The sequence below is a fragment of the Hyaena hyaena genome, unplaced genomic scaffold (assembly GCF_003009895.1).
Source record: "Hyaena hyaena isolate Hyena2069 unplaced genomic scaffold, ASM300989v1 scaffold_160, whole genome shotgun sequence".
NCBI lineage: Eukaryota > Metazoa > Chordata > Mammalia > Carnivora > Hyaenidae > Hyaena > Hyaena hyaena.
Genome location: NW_024080793.1, coordinates 1,101,326 through 1,127,450, shown reverse-complemented (window position 1 = coordinate 1,127,450; position 26,125 = coordinate 1,101,326). Strand labels below are relative to the sequence as shown.

The 26,125-nt window shown below is 51.2% G+C and overlaps 2 protein-coding genes across 3 annotated transcripts; one reads left to right on the top strand and one right to left on the bottom strand.

The window, feature by feature from the left end:
• The first annotated feature begins 3,542 nt into the window (after positions 1-3,542).
• Positions 3,543-23,246, top strand: CLTB (clathrin light chain B). 2 transcript variants are annotated; one of them, XM_039239775.1, is made up of 6 exons: positions 3,543-3,923; positions 9,207-9,253; positions 16,920-17,037; positions 17,316-17,427; positions 19,490-19,543; positions 22,781-23,246. In XM_039239775.1, exons 1-6 carry the CDS (start codon positions 3,737-3,739, stop codon positions 22,950-22,952), a joined length of 690 nt encoding a protein of 229 aa, XP_039095706.1. In that variant the 5' UTR covers positions 3,543-3,736; the 3' UTR covers positions 22,953-23,246. The 2 variants fall into 2 exon arrangements, with proteins under 2 accessions (XP_039095706.1, XP_039095707.1); XM_039239776.1 differs by lacking the exon at positions 19,490-19,543 and having other exon boundaries at positions 3,545-3,923.
• Positions 23,247-25,147: 1,901 nt separating this feature from the next.
• On the bottom strand, positions 25,148-26,108 carry HIGD2A (HIG1 hypoxia inducible domain family member 2A). Its single transcript, XM_039239777.1, has 2 exons — positions 25,898-26,108; positions 25,148-25,547 (listed from the first exon to the last, which is right to left on the bottom strand). Exons 1-2 carry the CDS (start codon positions 26,049-26,051, stop codon positions 25,381-25,383), a joined length of 321 nt encoding a protein of 106 aa, XP_039095708.1. The 5' UTR covers positions 26,052-26,108; the 3' UTR covers positions 25,148-25,380.
• Between the last annotated feature and the right edge of the window lie 17 nt (positions 26,109-26,125).

Below are 26,125 nucleotides of genomic sequence, written 5' to 3'. Positions count from 1 at the left end.
CTTTGTAGTAAAAAGCCAACTAGTAAATGCATAAGGAAGAATACTGCTAGAAAATTACCATTTGGCAACTATCATAATACCTGAATCATGCAAAAATAAATAGACGCTATAATGAATGAATAGGTGAAAGTTTGAGGAGTGACGTAAAATTTACACAGTCCTTTTTAAAAAATATTTTTTAGTGTTTATTTTTAAGAGAGACAGAGTGCAAGGGGGGAGGGGCAGAGAGAGAGGGAGACACAGAATTAGAAGCGGACTCCAGGCTCTAAGCTGTCTGCACAGAGCCCAACGTGGGGCTCAAAGCCATGGACAGTGAGATCATGACCTGAGCCAAAGTTGGGCGCTCAACTGACTGAGCCACCCAGGCATCCCAAAATTTACATAGTTTTAATATTACCTATGCACAGGATACTTATTAATTATAAAAGGAAAAATAGTTTTGCAGTGGAGAAACCTGACTGACACCACCTTAACCAAATGATCAATGTTAATATCACTAGTATCTGGACAATTGACATAATATACTTCCTGATATGATGCGCTGAGAAGTCAGCATCACATTCACGCTAACCCTGCCAAAAATGCTGACATTGAATTTAACCATGAAGAAACATAAGACAGCTCAAGTTGAAGGACAAAATAACTGGCTAGTAATCTTCAAGACATCAATGTCATGAAAGACAAAGAGAAGAACTGCTTCAGATTAAAATAGATCAAAACAGATAACAATGCAATGCATAATCTTGGATTTCCTTTTCCTCTATTATCGAGGCATTTTGGTGAAATCTAAGTTATGTCAGTTAGATAATGGTATTATATCAATATTAATATCTAAACTTTTATAATTATAAAGTGGTTATGTAAATAAATGTCCTTATTTTTAGGAAAACAATGAAATATTTAGGAATAAAGGGGCATTGGGTCTGCAATTTACTCTCCAATTGTATGGGGAAGGAAAAAGGATAAAGGCAATGTGATGAAATGTTATTATTTGGGGGAAAAAAAGTTTTTTTTTTTTGCATAAGCATTCTTTTGAGTTTTAATGCAAGCATTTTGGGTCATATTTTAAGTTGTATTTTTTTTTTTTTTACAAATTTTATTTGGAGAATCTTGATGAAAGAGGCACATGGGAATTATTTGCAACTTTATGTAAGTCTGAAACTATGTCAAAATAAAAAGTTGGAAAAAGTGAAAAAAAAAAAAAAAGCTTTGAGAGTCAAATCAACCAATCCAAACAAAACAAAAAAGAAATTATTAGTGGGAATTGTGCTCGCTTCGGCAGCACATATATTAAAAAAGAAATTATTAGTGGGAATGTAAAATGCTGCAACTGCTATGGGAATCAGAATGGCAGTGCCTCAAAAAATTAAAATGGGGGTAGCTGGCTGGCTCAGTCAGCAGAGGATGTGATTCTTGATCTCTTCTTATGTTGGCTTGAGAATTTCTCTTAAAAAAGTTTTTAAAATTTCTCCACTTTAGACTTCATAAATTGAAATTTGATTCTGTGAGATCACCTTATATGTTTACTCAACTTCACTGATGTCTTTTGAGCTTTATTGAGTTTCACAAACAAGTGGAGAATTAGAAAAGTAGGGCTGTCTTTAAAGGTCTGTAAAGATGTGCATGGAGGCATCAAGGTACTGGGAATCTCCAACATATAGAAATGCTACATGGTTCAGAGTATAACTTTAATAATGATTTTTGGGATGCCTGGTTGTCTCAGTAGTTTAAGCGTCTGATTTCAGCTCAGGTCATGATCTCACAATTCATGGGATTGAGCCCCGAGGCTCGGAGCCTGCTTGGGATTCTCTCCTCCTCTCTCTCTCTACCCCTTCCCCTCCCTCTCAAAATACATAAACTTTTTTTTTAAAAAGGAAAGGGAAAAATGTCTTAAAAAGTAATGATTTTTAATATTAATGTAAAAAAGTAAGAGTAATGTATAAGGGCAAGCACAGTTGCAGAATAATCTAGACCAGTAACTTGTATAACTAAGCATGGAACTAAATGCTGCTGACAGCTAAATTAGGAGAGCTCAAGAAGGAAGTAGTTGGGAAGGGCTTCCACAGTGGATTTTGCACATGAAAATGCTACGTAGTGTTGCCAACATTATAGGAATCAAATAAGAATAGCCTACGGAGGTCACAGTGGACACAATGTTCATAGTCCTTCTCTCTCCACAAAACCTGGAGTGGACATTTATGGCTGGTTTGTTAAGCTAGCAAACTTTCTAGGTCTTCACAGCACCTGAGCCTGGGGTTGGGGGAACAAGAGACATATGGTGATGGCGGGGAAGTGTGCTTGGATCAGGTTGTGATGGGTCTTTAGTGTTTTTCTTTTTTACGCTCCTTATAAATAACTATATTCTCATTATAAGATTGAGACCTACATCGAAGTATGACTGAGCAGGAGAGAAATTCCCCTTCCCCTCAGCTCTGCTTCTACCCCCCACCCCATAAGGGAACCACTACTCACAGTTTAGGGCGCATCTTTTCTTTCTCTCTTCCATTCCAGTCCACTCTCTTTCAAGTGTCAAATCAGAAAGAGAAAAATCCCAACGTCCAAATCTGATGGTGGCTCTCTGGGTCTCCCAGGGACAGTTTTAAATGTATTCACATGTTTAATGCTTCATTGTGAGAGCACCTCACAGATGATGCTGTGATGGGACATTTATCATCTATTGGTCTCATAGACTGTAATTTCTCCTTGGTCAACGCTATCTTTTTCTGCCACATTTTGGTGCCCTGGTGCTTGGCCAAGTGCTGGCAGGGAGGAGGCAGAAACTTTTACTGAGGGTGGCTGGGTGGAAGAGTGGCAGGGAGCCTGGATAAATTAGGTCTGCCCGTCTTGGGCAGTTTCATACATAAGGGACGTTTAAGGGACCCAGCCTCTAAAGTAGAGGCCCCATCAGGTCATCCAAACTCTGGCAGTCTGAGCAGAGGCCGCCCTAAATGAAGAGAAATGCGTAAGGAGTATACTTTAGCAACCAGGCTTAGTGGGGAATGCCCTGGACTTGCAGGGGACGGTGGGACGTAGTGTCCACTTCTCCAAACCTCCTTTTCCTCCTCTTATAGAGGCTGAGGCTCAGAATAATAGCATTCACAATATCTGCCCAGCTTAGGTGAAGAACTTCGCAGAATGACTCAGGAGCAAGGTCTGCGCAGCCACTACCCCCCCTCGGTGCTCCCCAAGCCAGGGTTGCCTCCCTGCGGTGGATAAATTAGGTCTTTCTCGGACCAGTTCATACGAAGGGACATTCAAGGGGCCAAGCCTCCAAGTTGGGGCCCAGTCGGGCCGCGCAAGCTCTGGAGGTCTAAGCTGTTCATACCCCGGCCACTTTGCCCGGTCCGCTCGCCTCCAGACCGGCCGGGCGCTGTGCCTTGTCCTGGTGCCCCGGCAGAGAGCAATGCCGGCCGGGAGCTGGGAGCGCGCCGCCGTCCTGCTGCCGCCCTCCTGTGGCCGCTGCGAGGCGACCTCCGGCCGCGCCGCGGGCCCCCTCCCTCGGCCGGTGACATCACCGCATTCCCGTCCCGGCTCCTCCCGCCTGCAGCTGCAGTGACAGGCGAGCCGGGCCCGGTGGCGGAGAGGAAGTGCGGGGCCGCCGCGCCGAGCCAGTCCCAGCCGAGGCCGGCTCCCGGGGCTGCTCGGGTGACAGTGTCGCGGCCGCCGGGCGCAGCGCCGGGCACGCGCCGGGCAGAGCCGAGCGCCGGGCGGACGCTTCAGCAGAGACGCGGGGAAAATGGCTGATGACTTTGGCTTCTTCTCGTCTTCGGAGAGCGGGGCCCCTGAGGCGGCGGAGGAGGACCCGGCGGCTGCCTTCCTGGCCCAGCAGGAGAGTGAGATCGCGGGCATAGAGAATGACGAGGGCTTCGGGGCACCTGCCGGCAGCCATGCGGCCGTCTCCCAGCTGGGACCCGCGAGTGGGGGTGAGTCAGTACAGGGGCCTGGGCACTGGGGGGCCTGGGGCTCGCACCCGGATACCCGGCTGCGCGGACCCGGCCTCGGGGCCCTGCGGTGGAGAGAAAAGGGCCTGCTGTGGCCAGCCAGGAGCAGGCCTGGGGCTGAGAGGGACCTGGTGGAAATGGGGAGGAATCTTGTTGGAGAGTTCTATCTGAGGCCCTGCCTGGGGCTGTGGACCTGGTGACTCCACGAACAGGAATTCGTCGTGACATTTCATCCCAGGGCCCAGCTCCACCGCGGCCTTGCCCCGGAATCCAACATAGCCTGGCCCGGAGAGTCCTTCTGAACCTCCCCCCTTGGCTGGTTGTCCCAGGCTCCCAGCTAAGCCCCGCAGATGTGGACAGAGCCACAGACCTCCCAGCCCCTCAATCCTAGCTCTTCCATACAGCTGGGAAAAGCAGGGGATGCCCAGGGCCAGGAGAAGTGACAGACCTTTCCTGGGGACCACCTACCATCCTGCAGCCACTGGGCTAGGCACTGTACTTATATTTAATCATTTCCTATGCATTATTAAACCCATTTCAGAGATGGCAAAACCGAGGCTCAAAAGGTACACTACTGAAACAACTAGTACGTGGCAGTGAGGATTTAAACCTGTTTCTGTCAGACTTTAAGCCCTCTCTGCCTGACCACACTGTCTCCCATGTGCCTGGCTCTGATTTAGACACCAAGGTGGGGGCAGGGGCTCAAAGGGCACCAGGCATGGTGCTAGCCTCTGGGGGTTTCTGTCTACTAATGGTTTTCTAAAGGTGGTCCGGAGCTACTGTGGTTAGCTTTAGAATCAGGGCTCAGGGCCTGGTGTCTGGGATAGCATGTTTATCAATGACACTGTTGTTCTGGTTCTGGCTGGAAAGAACAGTTTCTTAAAATATTTAGCTAAAAAGTAGATACCTTCATGGGTGCATCCGAAACAGCCTGTGCTTCTTGTTAATGTTTTCATTTTGGTTGGAGTTTATGGGCCTGTTGGAATTAGTGGTAGCTTACATATTTAAAAAAAATGTTTACAAGTTAGGTTCCTTATAGTCTTATTTGTATTTATTCAACCTTTACTGAGTGCCTACTGTGTGCCAGGACCACTGGGGATATAGAAATGAATAAGACAGCTTCTGTGGCTGTCGGAGCTTGAAGCATCTCAGTACCCCATTGATCAAAGAAATGTAACAAGCCTTTTGTTACATCTAAGGAACTGGAGGCCCAGAGAGCCTGAGTGTCTTGCCCAAAGTCACACAGCCCTGAGTGACAGATCTGAGACTTGATCCTAGCCCTCCCAACTTTGGGTCCCACACTCTTTCATATGATGTAGCAGTCACTCTCGGAGGTAATGGGATGGAGGAGTGGCTCTGTGACCCAACCTGGCCAATAGTGGAGGTCTTCTGAAACAACAGCTGCTAGCACGTCGTCATGGACCCTCTCATCCAAGGGAACTCCTAGGAAGTACCTGCCTGTAGTTATGCACCAGTAGTCATCAGTCCATACCACCTCCTTCAAGCCACCAGCTTTCTCAATCTGGCTTGGTCTGGGGGAGGCCCTGCTGAGAAGAGCTGATATAAGAACCCTCTGGGAGAGAAGGGCAGGTAGAACTTAGAATAGGGGCACCTGGGGGGCTCAGTTGGTTAAGCGTCCAACTTGGACTCAGATCATGATCTCACGGTTCATGGGTTCGAGCCCCGCGTCGGGCTCTGTGCTGACAGCCAGCTCAGAGCCTGGAGACTGCTTCTGATTCTGTGTCTCCTTCTCTCTCTGACCCTCTCCTGCTCACGCGGTCTCTCTCTCTCTCTCTCTCAGAAATAAATAAAACATTAAAAAAAAAAAAACGAACTTAGGCTAAGGGCAGCTAGAGGTGTCTGGGAGTTGAGCAGGTTGTGGCCTTTCCAGGGACAGTGGAGCTCCATGAACTTACAGCCTGGATGGTAGGTTTCCCTCTGTGGCAGGGGTGGGGCACAGATTGACCCCAGACTGGAGGCAGCAGGGAGAAAAGCAGAGACATGGCCCTCTGAAGGCCTTCCAGATCATACTTACTGAAGCGCAAATGTTCAGCTGCCCTCCAGCGTGAGGCCTGTGGATGTGGGAGGTTTTATGGGTTGATGGCTTAGTTGGTGGCCAGACAGGATGGAATTGATCTGACCTTCGCAGGCCTCGATGGTGCTGAGCAAGTAATGGTCCCTAACCGGCGATAGTGCCAGAAGCCTGGATAGGATGGAGAAAAAGTGCCCTGGCTTGCTGGGAGCTAGGGGAGGCTGGCTTCCGGAGCTGCCGCCAATCAACACCTTCTGTGGCTGTTCTCCTAGATGACGCCACTGTGCTCACTGCCCTGCTGTTGGGCTCCCTGCTACCCCTGGGGAAAGAGGTATCTGATACGAGCCTGAGCCTCAGCCACACTGAGCCTCTCCTCTGGGGCTGGATCTGAGGCCAGCCCGAGCAATGGACACTTTGTTTCCATTCATCAGCCTTGGGTAGGGCCCAGAAGTTTACATTTTCACACCCAGATTTCTGAGCCCAGGCCTGGCCCTGCCCCTGACTTGCCCAGTCAGTTCCTGGCAAGCCTGTTTCCCCTGCTGGGACTCAGTAAGCTCCCAGGAATGTTCTGGACCCTGTCTGCCCTTGTTCCAAACAGGGTCAGGAATCTGAGGGAAGAAACACCCACAGGGTTATCCGTGGGACCCATATCTGCGGCGCTTCTAGTCTGCAGGCCTCTGACTGCGGACATATGATTATAAATGTGCAACAATCAGAAAGCATTGTGGGAACAGACACTCAATTCTGTGTGTAGGTGTGTGTGGCTTCTCAAAGGGCCTGAAATTTCACTTCCAGAGGAGTGCTCACGGGGCTGAGAAACTGAGGCAGAGAGACTTTTGAAAGGCCAGGGTAGGCACCAGGACTGGGACCAGGGACCTGAGACTGGTCTGGTCATAGTGGGGTGGGGTGGTACTGATTCCACTCCAGAAAGGCCAGGTGTACAGACTGGCATAATTATGAATGTACCCTGGTAGCATTAGGCCCTGGTAGAGGACGTGCCCCTGCGGGAGAAGCCCCTTTGCAGATGCTGCTGCCATTGAAACCCCATCAGCCACCACCCCCTCCCCCGACTGAAGGACGAGGCCACCTATGCAGGAGAAGCCCTAGCTGAATGGGTAGGAATGACAGCTGACATAGTGGGTCAGAAGCAATCACTGTTTGAAAATAGCCAATTATAATTGATATCAACCAGGGATTATTTCCATAAGATTAAGTATCCCTCCCTTCAGTCCCCAGGCTGAAATCACTGTGGTTCCTGCTTACGGCTCTATCTGGCTGGTAAAGGGGAACTTGTCCATCTGTGGGAAGCTCGTGTGGCCTCCTGTGGCTCTTTGGTAGGAGCCATCACAGTTTCCGAGAGGCCTCAGGCAGGTCTTGCAGGTAGCAGTGAGCCCAAAAGAGCAACTTACCTTCCCCTTAGCCAGCAATCGCTGCTCAACGGTTCACCCATTCTGTGCAGGAACCCATAGGAGCTGAATACGATACAAAGACTGGCTTGACAAGGGAAGGTGTGCCTCTTGGAAGGTCACAAATAACTGCATAAGAGGGTGGCGACGCTATACAGTATTCTGGGATATCCCAGAGGTGGGACCTTCCATCGGTTGTCTCGGGAAGGAGGGGAAATGATAGAGGGCTTCCCAAAGGAGGTGACTTGTGAGCTGGGCCTTGGAGAATGGCTCCAAAGAGCATTCTTTAGAGAGAGAAGCAGGAAGAAAGGCAGGGGGTGCAGACTGGTGTGTTTGAGGAAGGAGAAAACCAGAAAAGGGTTTGTGAGAGGGACTGGTGGGAGGCGAGGTAAAGAAGTGGGCAGGGCCACAGCGGGGAGGTTCTCACTGAGGTCTGAGGTTTGACGTACTCCTTCGACAGATATTTATTGAGCCCCTAGTATGTGCCAGGCGCTGTTTTAGATGCTGGGCCCTAACAGCGGACAAAACAAAGTCCCTGCCCTCATGAGGGTCCATTCAAGCAGGGAAGCTAGATAATAAGCACATTCACAAAGCAGCCTATCAGGCAGGGGTAAGGAGAGAAGTATTGCAGGGGCAGGAGGGAGCGGTGCCGGGGGTACGTGTCCAGGGTAGTCAGGAAAGGCCTCTACGAAGACAACGTTGGGGCAGAGGCTGAAGAGCGTAAGGGAACAGCCTGTGTGGATATGGGTAGGGAAGCCCTCCCAGGCAGAGGGAACAGTACCTGCTGAGTCCCCAAGGCAGGCACAGGCCCTAGAGGCCACTGTGGTTCACGTGAAGTGGATATTAATTCGGTTTTGTCAGAGGAGGGACATAGATAAATGTGTGCTTTACAAAACGTCAGCCCTGGCGGATGGTTTGAAAGAGGGTTGGGAGAAGGTGAAGCCGGAGTCAGGGAGGCCTGTGAGTGCACAGAAGCCATCCACTCTTTTTCTGATGCGTGTATTCGTGTTTATTTAACACACGTCTCGGAGCTCTAACTGTGCCCACCTCTGGGGAAGACAGTGGGGAGGAGAGAAGACACAAGTCTGGCCCTCGAGGTGTTTGCCATTAACAGGGCAGATAGACCACACAGGGGGCAGGCAACAGAGGGCAGCTTTGGGGGTCACTGTTGCGGCAAAAGCCACAGGAACTTGTGACTAATCAGCTGCCAGGGAAAGGGACCAGGAGGAGTCATTGTTGAGGGCGAAAGAAAATCCTTTTGGGAGGAGCAGAAGGAGGAAAACCAGGCCAGGTGCTGCCTGGTGGGGGCTGCAGTTCCAGCTCTCCCAGGTGGGGCAGTTGCTCAACGCATCGCAGGGACAGGCAGGGACGCGCTAGGCCCCTCTTCCTCAGCTCTCACAGACACCGCCCGGAGCCTACAGCGCCTCCGTCTCCTCACCAGGCACAGGCTCCACAGACAATCGGGCCATTCCTACCCATGGCCGAGGGTGAAGTAATCTCAGGTAGGTGAGGGGCTATTACTGGCTGGGTGGCTCTCAGCAATCACAAGCCTCTCTGGACCTCAGTTTGAGTATCTGTAAAATGGGTTGATAACACCATCACAAAGTTGTAGTGACAATCAAATGTGATAATGGCTGTGAGAAGCCTTTGTGAACAGTCATGGATGGAGCCCAACTTATTTATGCAGCCAGTATGTCTACAAGGGGAGGGGGTGTTAATACACATGTGGGCATAGGCAAGGGATGACTCGGGGAGCTAATGTAGAACCATCCTGTGCTTGCTTTAAGCCGAGCTATGAATAACGCCATTTCTTTGTTCTCTTTCTAGCTGGTTCTGAGGACATGGGGACCACCGTCAATGGAGATGTCTTTCAGGTAAACGAGATTCTGTCTTAGCCGTGGTAGAGACCGACAGCCTGGGTCTCAGTAACTTATGGCCCCTTTATCAGGAGGATCAGGGCTCCAAGTCATTCTGGTCATTACATCTGATGCATTGGGATGGGGACATAGAGAAGGGTTCTGACATGTTTTTTTTCTCTCTTTCTTTCTCTCTTTCTGCCTTCCTTCCTTTTTCCCTTTCTCCCTCCCTTCCTTCCTCCTTTCCTCCTTCCTGCTGTGTAGGGGAAGGGAGTGAAGAATAAGGACCACTAGAAGCAGGGATTGACGGTATGGGGCCTCAGGTTGCCCATGGTGATGTCCAGTAGGGAGAGAGAGATAAAGTGGCCCACAGTGGCATGGTTGCACACTGAGCCCTGCACACATGTGTACCATGGATGGGAGGCTACACTGAGTGGCCATTTCTAACATGCCTGAGCATTTTAAGTGGGCAGATCTTTGATTCACTGATTCTACTTCACAGAATTTTCTCTAAGGAAAGAATTGGACAAGGACTCCCAGACTCCAGATGTTTGCAGGATTATTTTTTTTAATGTTTATTTTTTTTAGAGACAGAGACAGAGCATGAGCAGGGGAAGGGTAGAGAGGGAGGAAGACACAGAATCCAATACAGAGCCCGAGACCGGGTTCAAACCCACAAACTGTGAGATCATGACCTGACCCAAAGTCCGATGCATAACCAGCTGAGCCACGCAGGCACCCCTGTGGGATTATTTATAAGAGCAGACAAACTATATGGTGAGCATAGAATAATATATACAGAAGCTGAGTTCCTAAATTGTACACCTGAAACTAATGGAACAATGTATGTCAACCATACTCAAATAAAAAGTTAAAAAAAAAAAAACAAACTGGAAACAACCTAAGTGTCCAGCATCAAGGGCCTGAGTAAGTAAACTGGAAGATCCTGCTATTTCTTACAAGAGCAATCATAAAGGGGCACCTGGGTGGCTCAGTCGGTTAAGCGTCCGACTTCGGCTCAGGTCATGATCTCACAGTTCGTGGGTTCGAGCCCCGCATCGGACTCTGTGCTGACAGCTCAGAGCCTGGAGCCTGCTTCGGATTCTGTGTCTCCCCCTCCCCTGCTCATGCTCTGTCTCTCTCTGTTTCTAATAATAAATAAATGTTAAAAAAATTAAAAGAGCAATCAGAGCTTTCTGTATTGACATGAAAAGAGGCCCACAATATATTAAGTGGAAAAGCACAGAAAACTATGCACAGTATGATCGAGGTTTTTCTTGTAGAAATCTGTTTGCACAAAATATCTGAAAGGATGTGCACCCACTGTGAACAATGGTTAACAGTGGTTAGCCCAAAGGTTGGGCGTGAGATAAGAAAAGGGCTTTCATTTTCACCGGATTGTTTTAAAATTCCTCGGTAGTAGTCTTATACCCCCCTCCCCCCCCACCTAATAAGGATATTTCTAGTTAGATTGCTCTCTGTACCCACCTACCACCTCCCCTCATTTATACACAAATTGGTTTAAGAGTCTATACACTGGGAGAACTTGGACCACTAATGGCATCCCCAGGACCCCCACAGATGCAACAGTCCCTCCCCCCCCCATGCTTGGTTGAGGTAAAGTCTTCCCTGGATGAGGCTTAATTCCCACTGGCTGGGCCGAAGACCCTTGACACCTGGGGCTGCAGCTTCAGGATCTCCTGAGCCCCACCCTATTGAAGAGCTGTCCTTGCAAATCCTCAGTGGGGAATAAACAATACTTTCTTATGTAAGGGGGATGGGCTAGTACCTTACACAAGGAACCTAGCCAAGTCCCATTTCTGGAAAATTACTCAACTATCAGAGAGCTAGAAAAGTCAGACTCTAGGACTTTAGGAGCTTTGTATCCCTTCGGGCCTGAGAGCACCAAGAAAACAGTATTTATTCCTGTATAAATTGGTGGGTCATTGAGACCCAGGCGGCCCCTGTCCTGGACACACTCAAAAGGACTTCACCTGACCCAAAAGGTCTGTGTCCTAAAGTGGACCTGGAGCTGGAGATACACTTAGGACCACAGAAATACCTAGAACACTGTGAGCAAGATAATTTTCCCTTTCTATAGGTTAGGATCTTGAGGTCTTCTCCTTCCCTGGGCCCCCGGCCTTACTTTCTATTTGGCGGCTATAGGGAACCCCAGGGCTCCTTCCCAGTCTCAATGGGGACTCTTATTCTCACCGCTACTCACAATCTTGGTGTATTTATTTGTTAATCATTTCACTCCATGCCATCCTAGAATCATTACAGGCAGGGGAGGGGTCATGGATGAGGTGAGTTACTCAGAAACCTAGTGGCAAAACTCAGGTTCCCCTAGATCTGCTACCCCTGATCTGGTGCCCTTTGTCCCACCCCCGTGGAACTGGCTGGCCGCAGCGGCTGAATCTTAGGTAGAAAGCCCCTGCTGACTTTTTTAAGATTGAGCACAGACCTGGCTCTGGTTTGTGCTGCAGAAGGAGGATCTGGGGAAGCCTTGCTTGTACATGCCCAACACTTTCAAGTGTCCTGGGCAGAGCTTTCTTACTATATTTCTTATTCTTTCCTAGCAGCCTCTGGGCCACAAGGGGTTCAGCTATAAACCTAGTCTTCAAGGCGTAAGGATAAGTCTGCCCACACCTATTCCCGTTCCATCTGGCACTGCCAGGCACAGGATAGAAGGCCCCAGCAGGACTCCCTCCTCCGGCACAAACTCCCTCTCCCCCCACGCACTGCCATCATCCCCCTCTGAGCTACTTAGAGGAATCCACGGCTCAGCTTAGCTTAGCTTTAGATGGACAATCCCCAAGATGGATATGCCTCATCCTCCTGACTGTCTCCAGAGGCGCAGCACACCCTGGGCCTGCCTGACCCAGGGAGGCCCTTGCAGTGATATCGCCCAGCGGGGTCTCTCAGGAGAGGGGCGCTGGGCAACTGGACCAAGATAAGCCTGGCCCTGACTGTGGCTTTCTGCTTTTTGGTCCTGGCCATTCCTGCCCCCTTCCCTGTTGAGCTTGGGGGTGCTCAGAGCATTCCTGCAGCCACTGGGGAGCCCGCCTGGGCTGCCAGCCTGCAGCTGACCCAATTTCCTCTCTGGGACACTCAAGTGATTAAAGAGGAGCCCTGCTGTGGGCCCCAACCTCGCTGCTCACTGGCAGGGGCAGGAAAATAAGTCCACAGAGTGGCTGGAGAAGAGGAGCCAGCAAATGGCTTCTCAGGGCTCAGCGTGCCGGCAGCATCACGTGCGCTTCCTGGACCTGGTGCAGCATGGGCCCCAGCAGTGTGCCACACAGCCCTGCTGGCCCGCACACGTGCACATCCTCTACAGGGTACAGGGCGCCCACCGCACTGTCCCATGTGGGCTCTGCTTCACACTCCCGACTGGGTTGTTGCCACACCCATTCATTATCTATTTATATTTTTAAGAAAGTTTTTATTTTGAGAGTGTGTGCATGCGAGCAGAGAGAATCCCAAGCAGCCTCCGCACTGTCAGCACAGAGCCCCATACAGGGCTCCAACTCACGAACCGTGAGATCATGACCTGAGCCAAAATCAGGAGTTGGACGTTTAACCCACTGAGCCACCCAGGTGCTCTGTTGCATTCCCATTTAATAGGTGATGAAACACTAGGTGCTCAGGGAAACGACTTCTCAAAGGTCACACATCCAGTGAGTGGCAGGAAGAGACCGAAAACCCAGTCCCTCTGATGCTGTGTGCCAGGCTGTTCCTGCACCCTCCACGTCACTTTGCAGGCAGCCATCATCCCTTCATTTAGTCAACTCAACTGCTGTGTGCGCCACGCACTAGGCTTGGGGTGGTGTTTTTTTTTTTTTTTTTTAATTTTATTTATTTTGAGAGAGACAGAGACAGAGTGAGCAGGGGAGGGGCAGAGAGAAGGGGAGACCAAGAATCCCAAGCAGGCCCCACACTGTCAATGCAGAGCCCAATGCAGGGCTTGAACCTGTGAACTGTGAGATCATGACCTGAGCCGAGCTCAAGAGTCAGATGCTTAACTGACTGAGCCACCCAGGCGCCCTTTGGACTGGTGTTTGTAAAGGCAAATCCACTAGCTGTTGTCCCCTTCAAAGCAGCTCTCTTGCAATGGAGGACAGAGACCTGGAGAGGAGTGATGCTAGTGCAGGATGATAAGGCTCAGATACAGGGGTGGCATTAAGAGCAAGGAATCTGAGGGCGCCTGGGTGACTCAGTCGGTTAAGTGTCTGACTTCAGTTCAGGTCATGATCTCAAGGTTCCTGAGTTCAGGCGCCCATCAAGCTCTGTGCTGACAGCTCAGAGCCTGGAGCCTGCTTCAGATTCTGTCTCCCTCTCTCTCTGCCCCTCCCCTGCTCACGCTCTGTCTCTCTCTCTCTCTCAAAAGTAAATAAATAAATAAATAAATAAAACATTTTTAAAAATTTTTAAAAAAAGAGCTAGGAACCTGTTTTCTTGACAATGTGTCAGGCATCACCCAAGAGCCCAAGAGCTTTACATGTAAGCTCATTTCATCCTCCTAACACCCCTAGGATGTAGGTTCTGTCATTACTCCCATTTTACAGACCAAGAATAGGTCGCACAGAGGTTTAATAGCTTGCTCTGGTTATACGGCTGGGAAGAGCTGGGACTTGAACCAGGCGCAGGCGCCAGGTGCTGCACTGAATCAGGAAGTACATCAGGGAGGGGATGCTGGAAGTGGGTTTCCAGGCTGCCCGGGGGCATGTGGGTGGTTTTGGCTGATAGGAAGTTGTGGTGCCAATTACAGAGGGTAAGGCAGACTTCGTGGGCCTTGCCTGAAGCCTGGGGCCTGCTGCAGATGGGTGGTGGTGTGTGGGTGTGAGAGAGAGATGGGGGATGGGCCGGGGGTCACTTGGAGGAGTGGGCTTAGTCTCTAATCTTGGGGAAGTAGACTTATCTGGGAGATGGAGAGTAAGCGTGACTTTGGTCCCTGCTGCTATGTGGCCAAGTAAGTTCACACCCAGGAATTCAGCTGGAATCTCTTCCAGTTCCCAGCTGGGTGACCTTGGGACTCTGGAGCCAGAATTTCTCTACCTGTAAAACACAGATGATAAAACCCATCATGTAGTGTTGTAAAGATCAAAGAGAACTATTTAATTGTGATTTCTCTGTAAGTTTTAAAGCACTATAACCTGGGAATCTTAATTTTAGGGCAGGTTTTATGGAGATAGTGGGCCTGAGGACACCAGGGTTACACAACTCCTGCTCAAGAGACCCTTCTCCAGCCCCCACCCCCCACCCCTTCCCCTCCCACACCTGGCAGCATTTCCCAAAGGCACTGGCCCCACAGGGGCCATACGCTGCTGGCTCTGGTCTGAAATGAACTTCCCCTGTCTCTTCCCATCCTGCTCTACCCCCAGGCTAGAATGGCTGTGTCCTCTCTTGACCCCACTCTTTACCTGTCCTGGTGCCTTGGTACTCATCTGGGAGGGACTCCCCCTGCCAGGCTCCCTGAGGGAGCGGGTCCTCTTATTCATCCCTGTCCCCTAGCCCAAGCATATGCTGATTCATTCAATAAATGTTCTAGAAATCCTCCTAGAGCCGGGCCTTCCCTGTTGCAGATACTCTACAGAGGTAGGCATGGGACTCACTCACTTGAGGTTGGGGCGGGCGGGAGACAGATGGTAAACACGGAAACAAACATGTCATTTCAGATAGCAAGTAGTGCCATGAGGAAAATGAAACCCAGCACCCGAATAAACATATATACACAAAAGTAACTGCAGTTGTCTGCAGATGGGACGTTCCTTTTTTTTTTTTTAATTTAAAAAAATTTTTTTAAAAAATTTATTTCTGAGAGGGAGAGAAAGAGACAGCATGAACAGGGGAGGGTCAGAGAGAGAGGGAGACACAGAATCTGAAACAGGCTCCAGGCTCTAGCTGGCAGTCAGCATAGAGCTCAGTGTGGGGCTCAAACCCACGAACCATGAGATCATGACCTGAGCCGAAGTTGGACACTTAACCGACTGAGCCACCCAGGCACCCCTGCAGATGGGACATTCTATAGGATCGGCAGGAGGCCTGCTAGCCTGGCCTCAGGACAGGGTTGTCCCGAAGAGGCAGGGTGGGGCTCACTCAACATTAGTGATCAACTTGTGTTTTTCAGATTAGGGCCCTCGGGTGGGGTGAGAGACTCTCTGGATTGAGGTGTAATGCTGGGCTGGAAAGAGGAAGGGGGCAGTGTTCCAACTGTCCCACCCAAGGCTGGATGCCAGGCAACACACCCTGCTCTGGGCCTGCCCTTCCCCCTCCCCCCAGACAGCTGGGGACTACAGCCCTCATGTTCCCACTGCGGGCTCCTTCACTCTGGCGGCCCACACCCCTGTGGGCAAACGTTTGCCCAGAACCTCCTCTGACGTGGGTGCATCAGGCTCCGGGGGTACTTATCCATGCAGACACTGGTTATTGAGCACCAATGTGTTCCAAGGACAGTGAGGAGCACCCCTGGACAGAGGGCGCCCGAGACACTGTCTCGTGTGGAGAGGACATTAAACACCAAAGTTCCTGACAGTTTTGATGAGTGCTTGAAGGAGGAGCCCAGGGAGTGATGGAACAGGGAATCAGGGGCTACAAATAAGGCCCAGCTTTGCTCACCAGGAGCTCCTGGTCCAGCGGGGAGACTCTTGTGCAGAAGGTGAAGGCCGTGATAGAGCACAGAGTAGAAGGGATGTGAAATCTGCCAAGGGGGGTAGATATTCCAGAACTGGTGACTTCAGAGCTGGAAGCTCGTGGGACAGAACAAGATTTCATCAGCCGGAGAAGGGAGGGGAGACAATTGCAGCTAAAGCAGGAGACAGAGGCGGGGCTGCAGGAGTGTGTGGGGTGTGTGCAGACTGGAATGTGTAGGGCCGGCAGAGCGCCAGAGGAGCAGGCAGGAGATGGGGCTGGACTGGAAAAGGTTTCTGGGTTTACGAGACCAGAGGGGAACCATGTCCTTGCCAGGCTGAGCTCTCAGCCCCCAGCACTCAGGAATGGGCAGAGCCCCTGGCCCGGGAGTCAGAAGCCTGGACGCCTGCCACTACATGGTGCCATCTTTCCTGGCCCCAATTTTCTCCCCTATACAATGAGAATGAATAATTATGATAATTATGATAATTCTACCATTCATTGAGCCATCACCCCATGCCAGGCACTCTTTTATTTTTTATTTTTTTAGTTTATTTATTTTGAGAGAGACAGAGAGAGTGCAAGTTGAGGGGCAGAGAGAGAGGAAGAGAGCGGGAATCCCAAGCAGGCTTGGCATAGTCAGTGCACAGGGCCCAGATATGGGGCTCAAACTCACAAAACCATGAGATCGTGACCTGAGCTGAAATCAAGAGTTGGATGCTCAACCGACTAAGCCACCTGGTGCCCCAAAATCCTTTACATTTTTAAACTGATTTCAACTTATATCAATGTTAAGGTGGACACTCTTACTGAGCCTGCTTCATGATGAGGAAGGTGAAGCACAGGGAGGCTGGGTAACTTGTCCAGGGTCCCCCAGTGGAAGAGTTGCTGGCAAAAGGCGCAGCAAGTATAAAGGCAGGGTATAGTTGTAGTCACCAGACGCAGCAAGTGGGAGACTGTTGGAGGCTGCTGGGAAATCCAGATCCTGGCAGTTGGGCAGCAGAGACAAAGGGGCAGGTGTACCAGCTGTGCACACTGCTGTGTATTTGTGCCCTAGGAGGCTAATGGTCCGGCAGACGGCTATGCAGCAATTGCCCAGGCCGACAGACTGACTCAGGAACCCGAGAGCATCCGCAAGTGGAGAGAGGAGCAGAGGAAACGGCTGCAAGAGCTGGGTAAGGGCCGGGCTGAGGTTCGGAGCGGCTCCCAGTTAGGTTGACTGTTTGGGATATGGTGGGGGTGGGGAATCCTTAGGGTAGAGGACTCCTTCCACCACCCCACCCCACCCCCCCCGTCACCTCCCCCCCCCCCTCCCTACTGCCTTAATGTGGGTATTGGGTGAGATTGGGCCTTGAGGCTGCCTGCCAAGGGCCGAGGGGAGGAGCAGCCAGGGCAGCCATGCCCTCACATTCCTACCGGAAAGCTGCCACTTATTCTCCTGCTGGGGTCGCAGATGCTGCCTCCAAGGTGACAGAACAGGAATGGCGGGAGAAAGCCAAGAAGGACCTGGAGGAGTGGAACCAGCGCCAGAGTGAACAAGTTGAGAAGAACAAGATCAACAACCGGTGAGAGGGGGTGTGGGGACGTGAGGGAGCTGTGGGGACACAGGGGACATGAGGGGGTGTGGGGACATGAGGGGGCTGTGGGGATATGAGGGGGTGTGGGGACATGAGGGGGCTGTGGGGACATGAGGGGACTGTGGGGACATGAGAGGACTGTGGGGACATAATGGGACTGTGGGGTTATGAGGGGACTGTGGGGACATTAGAGGACTGTGGGGACATGAGGGGACTGTGGGGACATAAGGGGACTGTGGGGATATGAGGGACTGTGGGGACATGAGGGGGCTGTGGGGACATGAGAGGGCTGTGGGGACATGAGGGGCTGTGGGGATATGAGGGGACTGTGGGGACATGAGGGGACTGTGGGGACATGAGGAGGCTATGAAGACATGAGGGAACTGTGGGGACTTATGGAGACAGGAGTGGCTCTGGGGACATGAAGCCAGCCATGGGGACAGTGAGACAAGTTATAGGATGGACTGTCTCGAGGATGGGCGATTTAGTGGCAAAAACATAGAGTGGGCAGAAGCTGAAACCCTCAGGGCTGCTTCCTCAGTTGCCTGTGGAGTTCCGAGCCCTTCAGAGGTGGTACACTGTTGAGCTGTCATCTTACCATGACAGAGAGAGGCAAGTTCTGCAGTCAGCAGAAGAGGTCCCAGGACCCTGGCATGGGAGCCAGACTGTCCGGGCCCCAGCAGTTAGTGTCACAGGGACCACAGGCCTCGCTGAGAGCAAAGAACCAACCTGGGCACAGGATTTTACTGCCTGTAGAAATGGCAACACTTCAACACAGAGAGGCTAAAGAATAAAAGGAAGTTAGTGGCCTGTGTAACTGAAAAAGCCGGGGTGGGACTGCAGGTACACTAGGCTCAGGGGCTCAGACAAAGTCGACTGGTGCTCACTTTTACTGTCTCTCAATGTGGCATTCCTCTCTTGTCCTGGGATGGGGCAGAAAGATGGCCACCAGTAACCCCAGACTTCTGCCGTTTTCTCTTGGCAACTTCAGTGAAAATAGCATCTTGCTCCCACTAGCGCCAGCTGAAATCCTTGACCTGACCCTCATTGGTTTGATGTGGGTCCTGTGCCCATTCCTGGCCCAGTGACTGTACCGGGGGAGGGACTCTTGATAGTTCGCTCCCAGCCTGGGTGACAGTCCCATTCCTTAGACGTGCATGGGGTCAGTCTCACCCAAACCACAGGGACTGAGGTGGGGTCAGCCTGATCCTGCAAAAGGTGAATAGGGGCCCCTCCTGGAAGAAGGGGGTTGGATACTGGGCAGGCAGACAGTGCATGCCCATCAGAGAGCACCTGCATGGACATGGTCTCAGACCACTTCTGAGACTCTGGCCAGCAGCTCAGCCTTTGAGGCTGTGTCCTTCAAGGTACTTGGCCTGCCCAGAAAGGAAAGACTGGCTCTGGGAAGCTGCCGCACTTCTGTTCAAGGAGCTGCTGCACGCCAGCCTCTGGGTTGGGCACTGGGGAGACGGAGCTGAGGACCCAGTCTGTATCCTTGAAGAGCTCAGAGGAGAGAAGCACACATGTGCAGGTGAACTCAACAGTAGGGCTCTCCGCAAGAAGGCCGTGGAAGCAAGGGCTGTGGGTGGGGGAGGGACTTCCATGTCTGAGGAACTGGGCTTGGAAGGATGACCAGAAGTTCATCAGGGAAAAGAGGGCGAGGTTGAGGGAGGGTATTCTAGACCAGGGAACAGCATAATATGAAAGAGAGGATGTGTCTTGGGCACCAGGGAGTCAGAGAGTGGTAGGAGAGAAGGCATGAATGAGGGGTCGCCTCCAATGACAGGGTTGGACAGATGGGGCGGTGAGGAGCCACCGAAGACGGGTGAACAGGACAAGTAATACGATCGGGGCAGTTTTAGAAGAGGCACTCAGGCCGGTGGAGGGTCCCTGCTCTCCTCTCTGGGTTGTGGATAGTTGCCAAGCGTTCTAGAACTGTGCTTCCTAACACTCTCCAACTGGAGGTACTAACGCTGTCTCCCTTTCTCTTTAACCCTCTGCCTGTCTGTCTTGCCATCTGTCTTCCCTCACCTAACCCTTTGCCCTCGAGGATCGCTGACAAAGCATTCTACCAGCAGCCAGATGCTGATATCATCGGCTATGTGTACGTGTCTTCTTTGCTCCTCTGTCAGGGAGTGGAAGAGGGTGCGGGCCCCCTTGTGGAAGTGGTTCTGTTTCTTGAGTCTTCTGCTTGTGGGGTATAAATGAGGCGGGGGGTGGCAGTGATCAGGGCAGGTGGAACTCCAGGCCTGGTGCAGGCACTGACCTTCACCTCTACCCCTGCAGCAAATGTTTATTGAGCATCTATTCTGCCTGGAGATTTGCTGGAGATTTGCTAAATCTAAGCAGAGAAAAGAATGCACTGGCTATCCCAGGTGGGACAGGCAAGTGGTGAGAGGGGCAAATGCAAACAGCCAAACTCCCTTCCTCTGAGATGCCTCTTAGGACTGGGAGGTGGGATGAAGGAGTCTTCTGTTGAATACAACATTGAATGCGAGAGGCATAAAGAAGAAGAGGTGCTCCCAGGAGCATCTCCATTCTCTCCTCCTGCCCCCAAGTGCACTGCTCCTCCTCAAAGCTTCGGCCCAAGTTTGGTGACAAGACCCTGCCTAGGCCACCCCCAAGGGTCCCTCTCACATGTTCCTGTTATGTCCAGTCAGAACTGTGACTAATCTAGACTGGAGATGGCAGAGGCTTCCTCTCATGCCACCCCAAATGATTGGTAGTGACAGCCTGGAGGATGTGTTGGGGATGGTGAGGCTGAAGGAAAAGCAGTGATGAACGTGTGATGTCTGCCACGTGCGTGTGTGCCAGTATTTGCTGTTCCTCACTCTGGGTTCACCCTCGGCCGCCCTCAGATGCTGTCTGGGCTAATACTTCTCTCATGGAGCATGAACCTCACCAGAGAAACAGCCTGTGTTCCCTCCTTCTGTCCAGTACTTGCTGGGACTTTCCCAGGGACAGTCTCTGTTGTTCCAACAGGAATAAGACACAGCCTGTCCCCCCAAGCTGCTCATGGTCAGGAGGGTGCTGTCATAAGGGCTGTGTGGAAGGGCACACTGGGCTCCGGGAGCCACCGTCTGCTGGGCGAGTGGCTTCGGAGATGCGGGGCCTTCAGTATGAGAAGGAAGGGATGTGCTGGAAGAGGACAGGGCAGCCTCCATGAGCGAAGTGCGGGGGCCGTGGGGATGGGTGGGAGCTGAGCATGGGAGGTCAGCTTGGGGCTAGTTGCAAAATGCCTGTTGTGCCAGATCTATAAGCTGGGACTTGATTCTGAAAGCGGTGAGGATCCACAGGTCTCGAACAGAAGAGTGGGGATGACAGCGGCATGGCTGCTGGGGAATATACCACAGGGGGTTCAGTGTTCTTGTTGTACTTGAGGAAATAGCACCCAGAGGGTTCCTGAAGAGAGAAAGAGCCTAGACCAGTGCTTCTCTGACTTTTTTGTGCCTATGAATCCCTGAGGGATCTTGTTCGAGGGAGATTCTGACTCAGTAGGACTGAGGTGAGGTCATGATTCTGCATTTCTAACAAGCTCCATGGTGATGCCAATGCTCCCTGACCTGACCATGCACCACACTTCGAACGGCAAGGTTAAAGGAGAGCCTCTTGACCTAGAAGGGACAGCTCCTAAGACAGAACTGCTCAGCCCCACCGGTCCTCCAACTTCACACAGCCTTTTCCCAAGCCTGCGCACACTCACCACTTCGCTAGATTCTCAGTCCAGTGAGATAGATCAGCGAGGCGGAGGCTGATACTCACTTTATAGGTTAGGAAATGAGTACGTGGAAGGAAAGGAAGATCACTAACTAGGGAGGGGCACCTGACCAGGTCACCTGATCTAGGGCCAGCTCATTCTTGGCACAGCCTGTGGGGATCACCCCAAGAGCTCCTTGCCTGGCATGTGCAGAACTGATCCTGCTTGAGATACAGCAGGGGCCACAAGGGGAAAGGGGCTCTCCAGGGACCCCTGCCCGTCAAATAGGATATAGACCCAGCCCTCTCACTGGAGATCAGTTTTTGTCTTTTTCTTAGATTCCCTCATTAGGGTTTTGTCCACTGCACTGTATCTACTGTACTTTGTTTCTCCATTGTTCCTTAATCAGTGGTTTCTATAACTGTCCACCAGAACTTCTGATAAATCACCAGTTTTCATCCAAACTTGATTCCAACCAAAAGCAAAGACTCTAATGGAGTATTCCTCAGACCATGGCTCTATGGAGATAAGTCATTCTGGGCTATAAAGGGCTATACAGTCAAATATGCTTGGAATGTGGTAGATCCTATCTGCATCTTATACTCCACCTGAGAGGTTCAGGATGAACACCAGCACATTAAAGGCTTTGAAAGTCTTGCTTTTAAGATCCTCTTTAACTATGGTGTATTTCTATGTGTATTTGACCAGACTGCTTTTCTGGAGAATACATATTGGGTCCACAGCACAGAGAGGCAATGCTGAACCAGTTAGTAAGGTGGTTAGTCAATGTTCTACCTCTGTCAACATTTTGGAAATGTTTAAAATAGCTGAGGTACTGGGGCGCCTGGGTGGCTTAGTCGGTTAAGCGTCCGACTTTCTCTTAGGTCATGATCTCGTGGTTCGTGGGTTCTAGCTCTGCGTTTGGCTCTGTGCTGACTGCCAGCTCAGAGCCTGGAGCCTGTTTCAGAGTCTGTGACTCCCTCTCTCCCTGACCCTCCCCTGCTCACGCTGTCTCTCTCTCTCTCCTAGAAATAAATAAAAAAACATTAAAAAAAAAATAAAAAAAAAAATAGCTGAGGTACTGCACTAGTTCCTCTAAGGTTCTTTAGTTGTTGGGATTCCCAGGCTGGGAATTCCTTTTTTTTTTTTTTTTGAGAGAGCAAGTAAGCAGGGGAGAGGCAGAGAGACACAGAGAGAAAGAATTCCAAGCAGGCTCCGCACTGTCAGCAGAGTCCAACGCAGGGCTCCAACGCACGAACTGTGAGATCATGATCTGCGCTGAAGTCAAGAGTCAGAGGCTTAGCTAACTGAGCCGCCCAGGTGCCCCACTTGGGAATTCTTGCTGGGGAGGTGAGGCCTGCACTCAGACTTGAATGAAAAGAAGCTACAAGCTATGAGCAGGTATAGGGGAAAGCACTCCAGGAAGAGGTAACAGCCAAGTACAAAGGCCCTGAGGCAGGACCAAACTAGGCTTCCTCTGATGCCAAGGCTGTCCCTGGGGGCCTGAGGGCATAGGACACAGGGCTAACTCTGGACAGAGCACCCCAGAGTAGGCTGGAGGAGCTTATTCAATGGGAGCAAAGCATCACTGACTGGGGAGAAAGACAGACAGCCATGAAACCTCTGTCTTGTCTCCACCTGCAGGGCATCGGAGGAGGCTTTCGTGAAGGAATCCAAGGAGGAGACCCCAGGCACAGAGTGGGAGAAGGTGGCTCAGCTGTGTGACTTCAACCCCAAGAGCAGCAAGCAGTGCAAAGACGTGTCCCGCCTTCGCTCAGTGCTCATGTCCCTGAAGCAGACGCCGCTGTCCCGCTAGGTGCCTGTCACAAGCATGGCCGCAAAGCATGGGCTGGGTCTGGGCACAGGAGGAGCAGCTGCTTCGGCCAGCGGGGACAGCGCCTCCAGCAGCTGCTGCACACAGCCTATTCCGTTCCTCCCCATCTCCTGGGGCTGCGAAGGGGAACCCTCACCCCTCTCACCCCATTCCCTCCTAGCCCTGTGGCCCAGCCCTTCACACCTCCTCTCAGTCCACGAAATTGTGACTGTCCCTCCTGATGTATTTTTTTTTTTCTTGGCTTAAAGGGTGTGTTGTTAACTCTTTTTACACTTATTTATTATCATTCTCATTTCTCTGGAAGCCATAACTGGTGTCAGGGCTCAGTTTGTGCTTAGAACTTCCCCAGCTTCGTGGCCTTGAGAGGTGAGGCTGTTTCCCTGGCACCCCTCCCAGCTGGAAGTGGGTGTCCCAACCTGTGTATGTCTGCTGCCTCTGGCTCAGGAGGAAAGACAACCTCTGATGGAATGCTTTGCAACCTTGATCCTTTCTGATTCTTGAATGAGCCGGTGAGATAAGGATTCCTTTGTCATGATAAAGCCATGGACACCAAGGCTCCCAGAGAGTAAGAAGCTTCAAGTGGGAGGGAAGAGGCAAGGCCAGAGGTTCCCAGTGGTAGCTCCCCTCTCAACCTGGGTGAGAGGCTGGTGACAGTGGCTCCTGCCAGACTTTGGGTCTGGCCAGTACCCTCTAGATGGGGAAGGCCCACTGCTCTCCCTCCTTCAGCTGTGCCCCTCTGCAGATCTGGGCAAAATAACCAGTGACCACACCTTCTTCCTCTTCAGCAGAGGTTGCAGACAGGCTATGTTTCAGCCGCTGTGACCTGCACAATGTATAAAAAGATCTGAGTAACTACCAACTATTCTTTTCATAGAGCTGCCATTACAAAGTACTGCAGTGTCTGGCTTTGAACAACACAAATTTATTGTTTCACCATTCTGGAGGCCCAAAGTCCAAAATCAAAGTGTCGGCAGGGCCATGGTCTGTCTGAAGGCACTAGGGAAGGATCTGTGCAAGCTTCTTTCCCAGCTTCTGGCAGCCTCAGGCATTCTTTGACTTGTAGGTGAGGTCATCTTCACATCATCTGTACCTTGTCTATCTTTCTGCCAAATGTCCCCTTTCATAAGGACGTCAATCAGAATGGATTAAGGCCTACCCCAACGATCTCAGTTTAATTATCAGTAAAGACCCTATTTCCAAATACGATCACATTTTGAGGTAGTGGGTTAGGACTTCAACATTTCTTCTGTAGGGGAACACAATACCACCAACCACTAAAAACAGTGGCCTTCATCTTTAAAAGTGCCCTAGTCCTCACTACTCCATATCAATTCCTTGAATCTTGAGGCAAGGGTCACCATAAGGTATTGCTTTAAATTTATAATCCCTGCCTTACATAAACTGAGAGACCATGATGGGAGCAAGAAACTTAGTAGGCCCTAGTCATACACTCCTCCATTTTGAAATTTAGATTGTGTTACGAGGCTCAAAAAGTGGGTATGTCTTCTTTACTCCCTCTTTTTCCCTTCTGGCAGCTTGCGGATGGTGTTGAAATTGATGAAGTCACACATGGAAGGAACTTGGATCCAAATCAACATGTTGGATCTGACCACAGTCCAGGAATACTTGTTTGAGATTTTACATGAATGAGAAACTCATAGGTTGCCTCTCTTCCAGAGTTTGCTCAGGTCCCCAGTCTCCTTTCTTCCTTAACCCTGAAACAGCAGGTACACAAACCAGTGGCAAGCTTTGTGACTATGTTCTCACCACTACACCAGGCTGCTTCTCAGCCTGTTTCCTGTTCTGAAGATGCATCAAGAACCAAGCCAGGAGAGTCTAGATCAGTGGAGCCCTAGGTGCTCTCAGGAGGTGACAGCGGGGTGAGGAGCAAAGTGTCCTGCCTTGGACAGGGCCACAGCTGCTGGCCTAGTCTGAAGAAAAGTTTTCCTGTTGAAAGTTTGAAAATTGTTGGAAACATCAGTTTTTTCCAAATAGCATCACTTTAGGGAATCTCTACTTTTAACAAGGTTCCCAGGTGATTGTTACCAGGAAAGCTCAGGAACGAATAAACTATTAAGATTTCTAAGGGTCCCTGAAGTTTTTAGACAATTTCGTCCTAAAACCAAAGACCAAGAACCTTGCGGGGGGGAGGGGTCCGAAGGAATGAATTCACCAAATTACAAGTGGATCAATTTATTAAGTAGGAGGTGGAGAAAGTGAGGCACAGATATAAGTATGCAACACCCAAACTAAATCGAATTTTAAATTCCTGAAAAAACATGTGTCGGTCACACAATTGGCCACTTCGACTTGTCAGGGGAGATGAAGGAATAAGTCATGTGACAGGGCCGGTGGTTGCTCCTGGGGCCGGGAATGATCTCTGCGGAACTTTCAAGGCCAAATCTCGGGCTCAGGATCGAGACCTCATAGCAGATGCAGCCAGACCCAGCAAGATGGCTGCGACCGTGAAGCCCTGGGCAGCGATCCGGGTGCGCATCATGAGCTGAGAGCGGTGGCTCTGACCCCGGTGGAAGCAGTAGAGGCCGTAGGTTAGGGCGGCCGCCGTGCCCAGGCAGCCTGAGGAGGGGACAAAGCAAGGGGCGAATGCTGACCCCGTGGGCTCCTCCCCGCTTTGGGCCCCCCTTCCAGAGTGGAGAGCTCAGAAGAGCGGCCGAGGGAAGGGAGGTGGGGCCGAGTGGGAGGCTTTGGTCGAGGTAGGATCTTCCCAGTTACAGGGCTCGCCCCATCTCTGCGTCCCCCAATCCCGTCCAGCTTCAATCAGGTTCAGCCCTCACCGCCCGGCCCCTCTGCCACAACTCTGGTCCCGGTCTCACTCACGTCCCCCTTGGCTTTCCCGGTACCCCCCTAATTCATTCCCTCAGACATTACTATCCTCTTGGTCTACGGTTCCTGCAACACCTGCTTACCTATGGGTACCATTGGGTTCTCGCGGGTCTTGCGAAGGAATTTTTCCTTGAAGCTTTCTGGGGTAGTGTAGACGCTGGGGCTAAAGCCCTCAATGACTGGGGGCTGTGATGGCTCAAAGGGTGCCTCTGGAGTCACAGGGCCAGGAACCGCCATGTCCCCGCAACTGCTCTAGGAGAAACTAGGGACGCTAAACTCCGCCTCCTGGTGAGGTCATGAGAGGGGCGGGG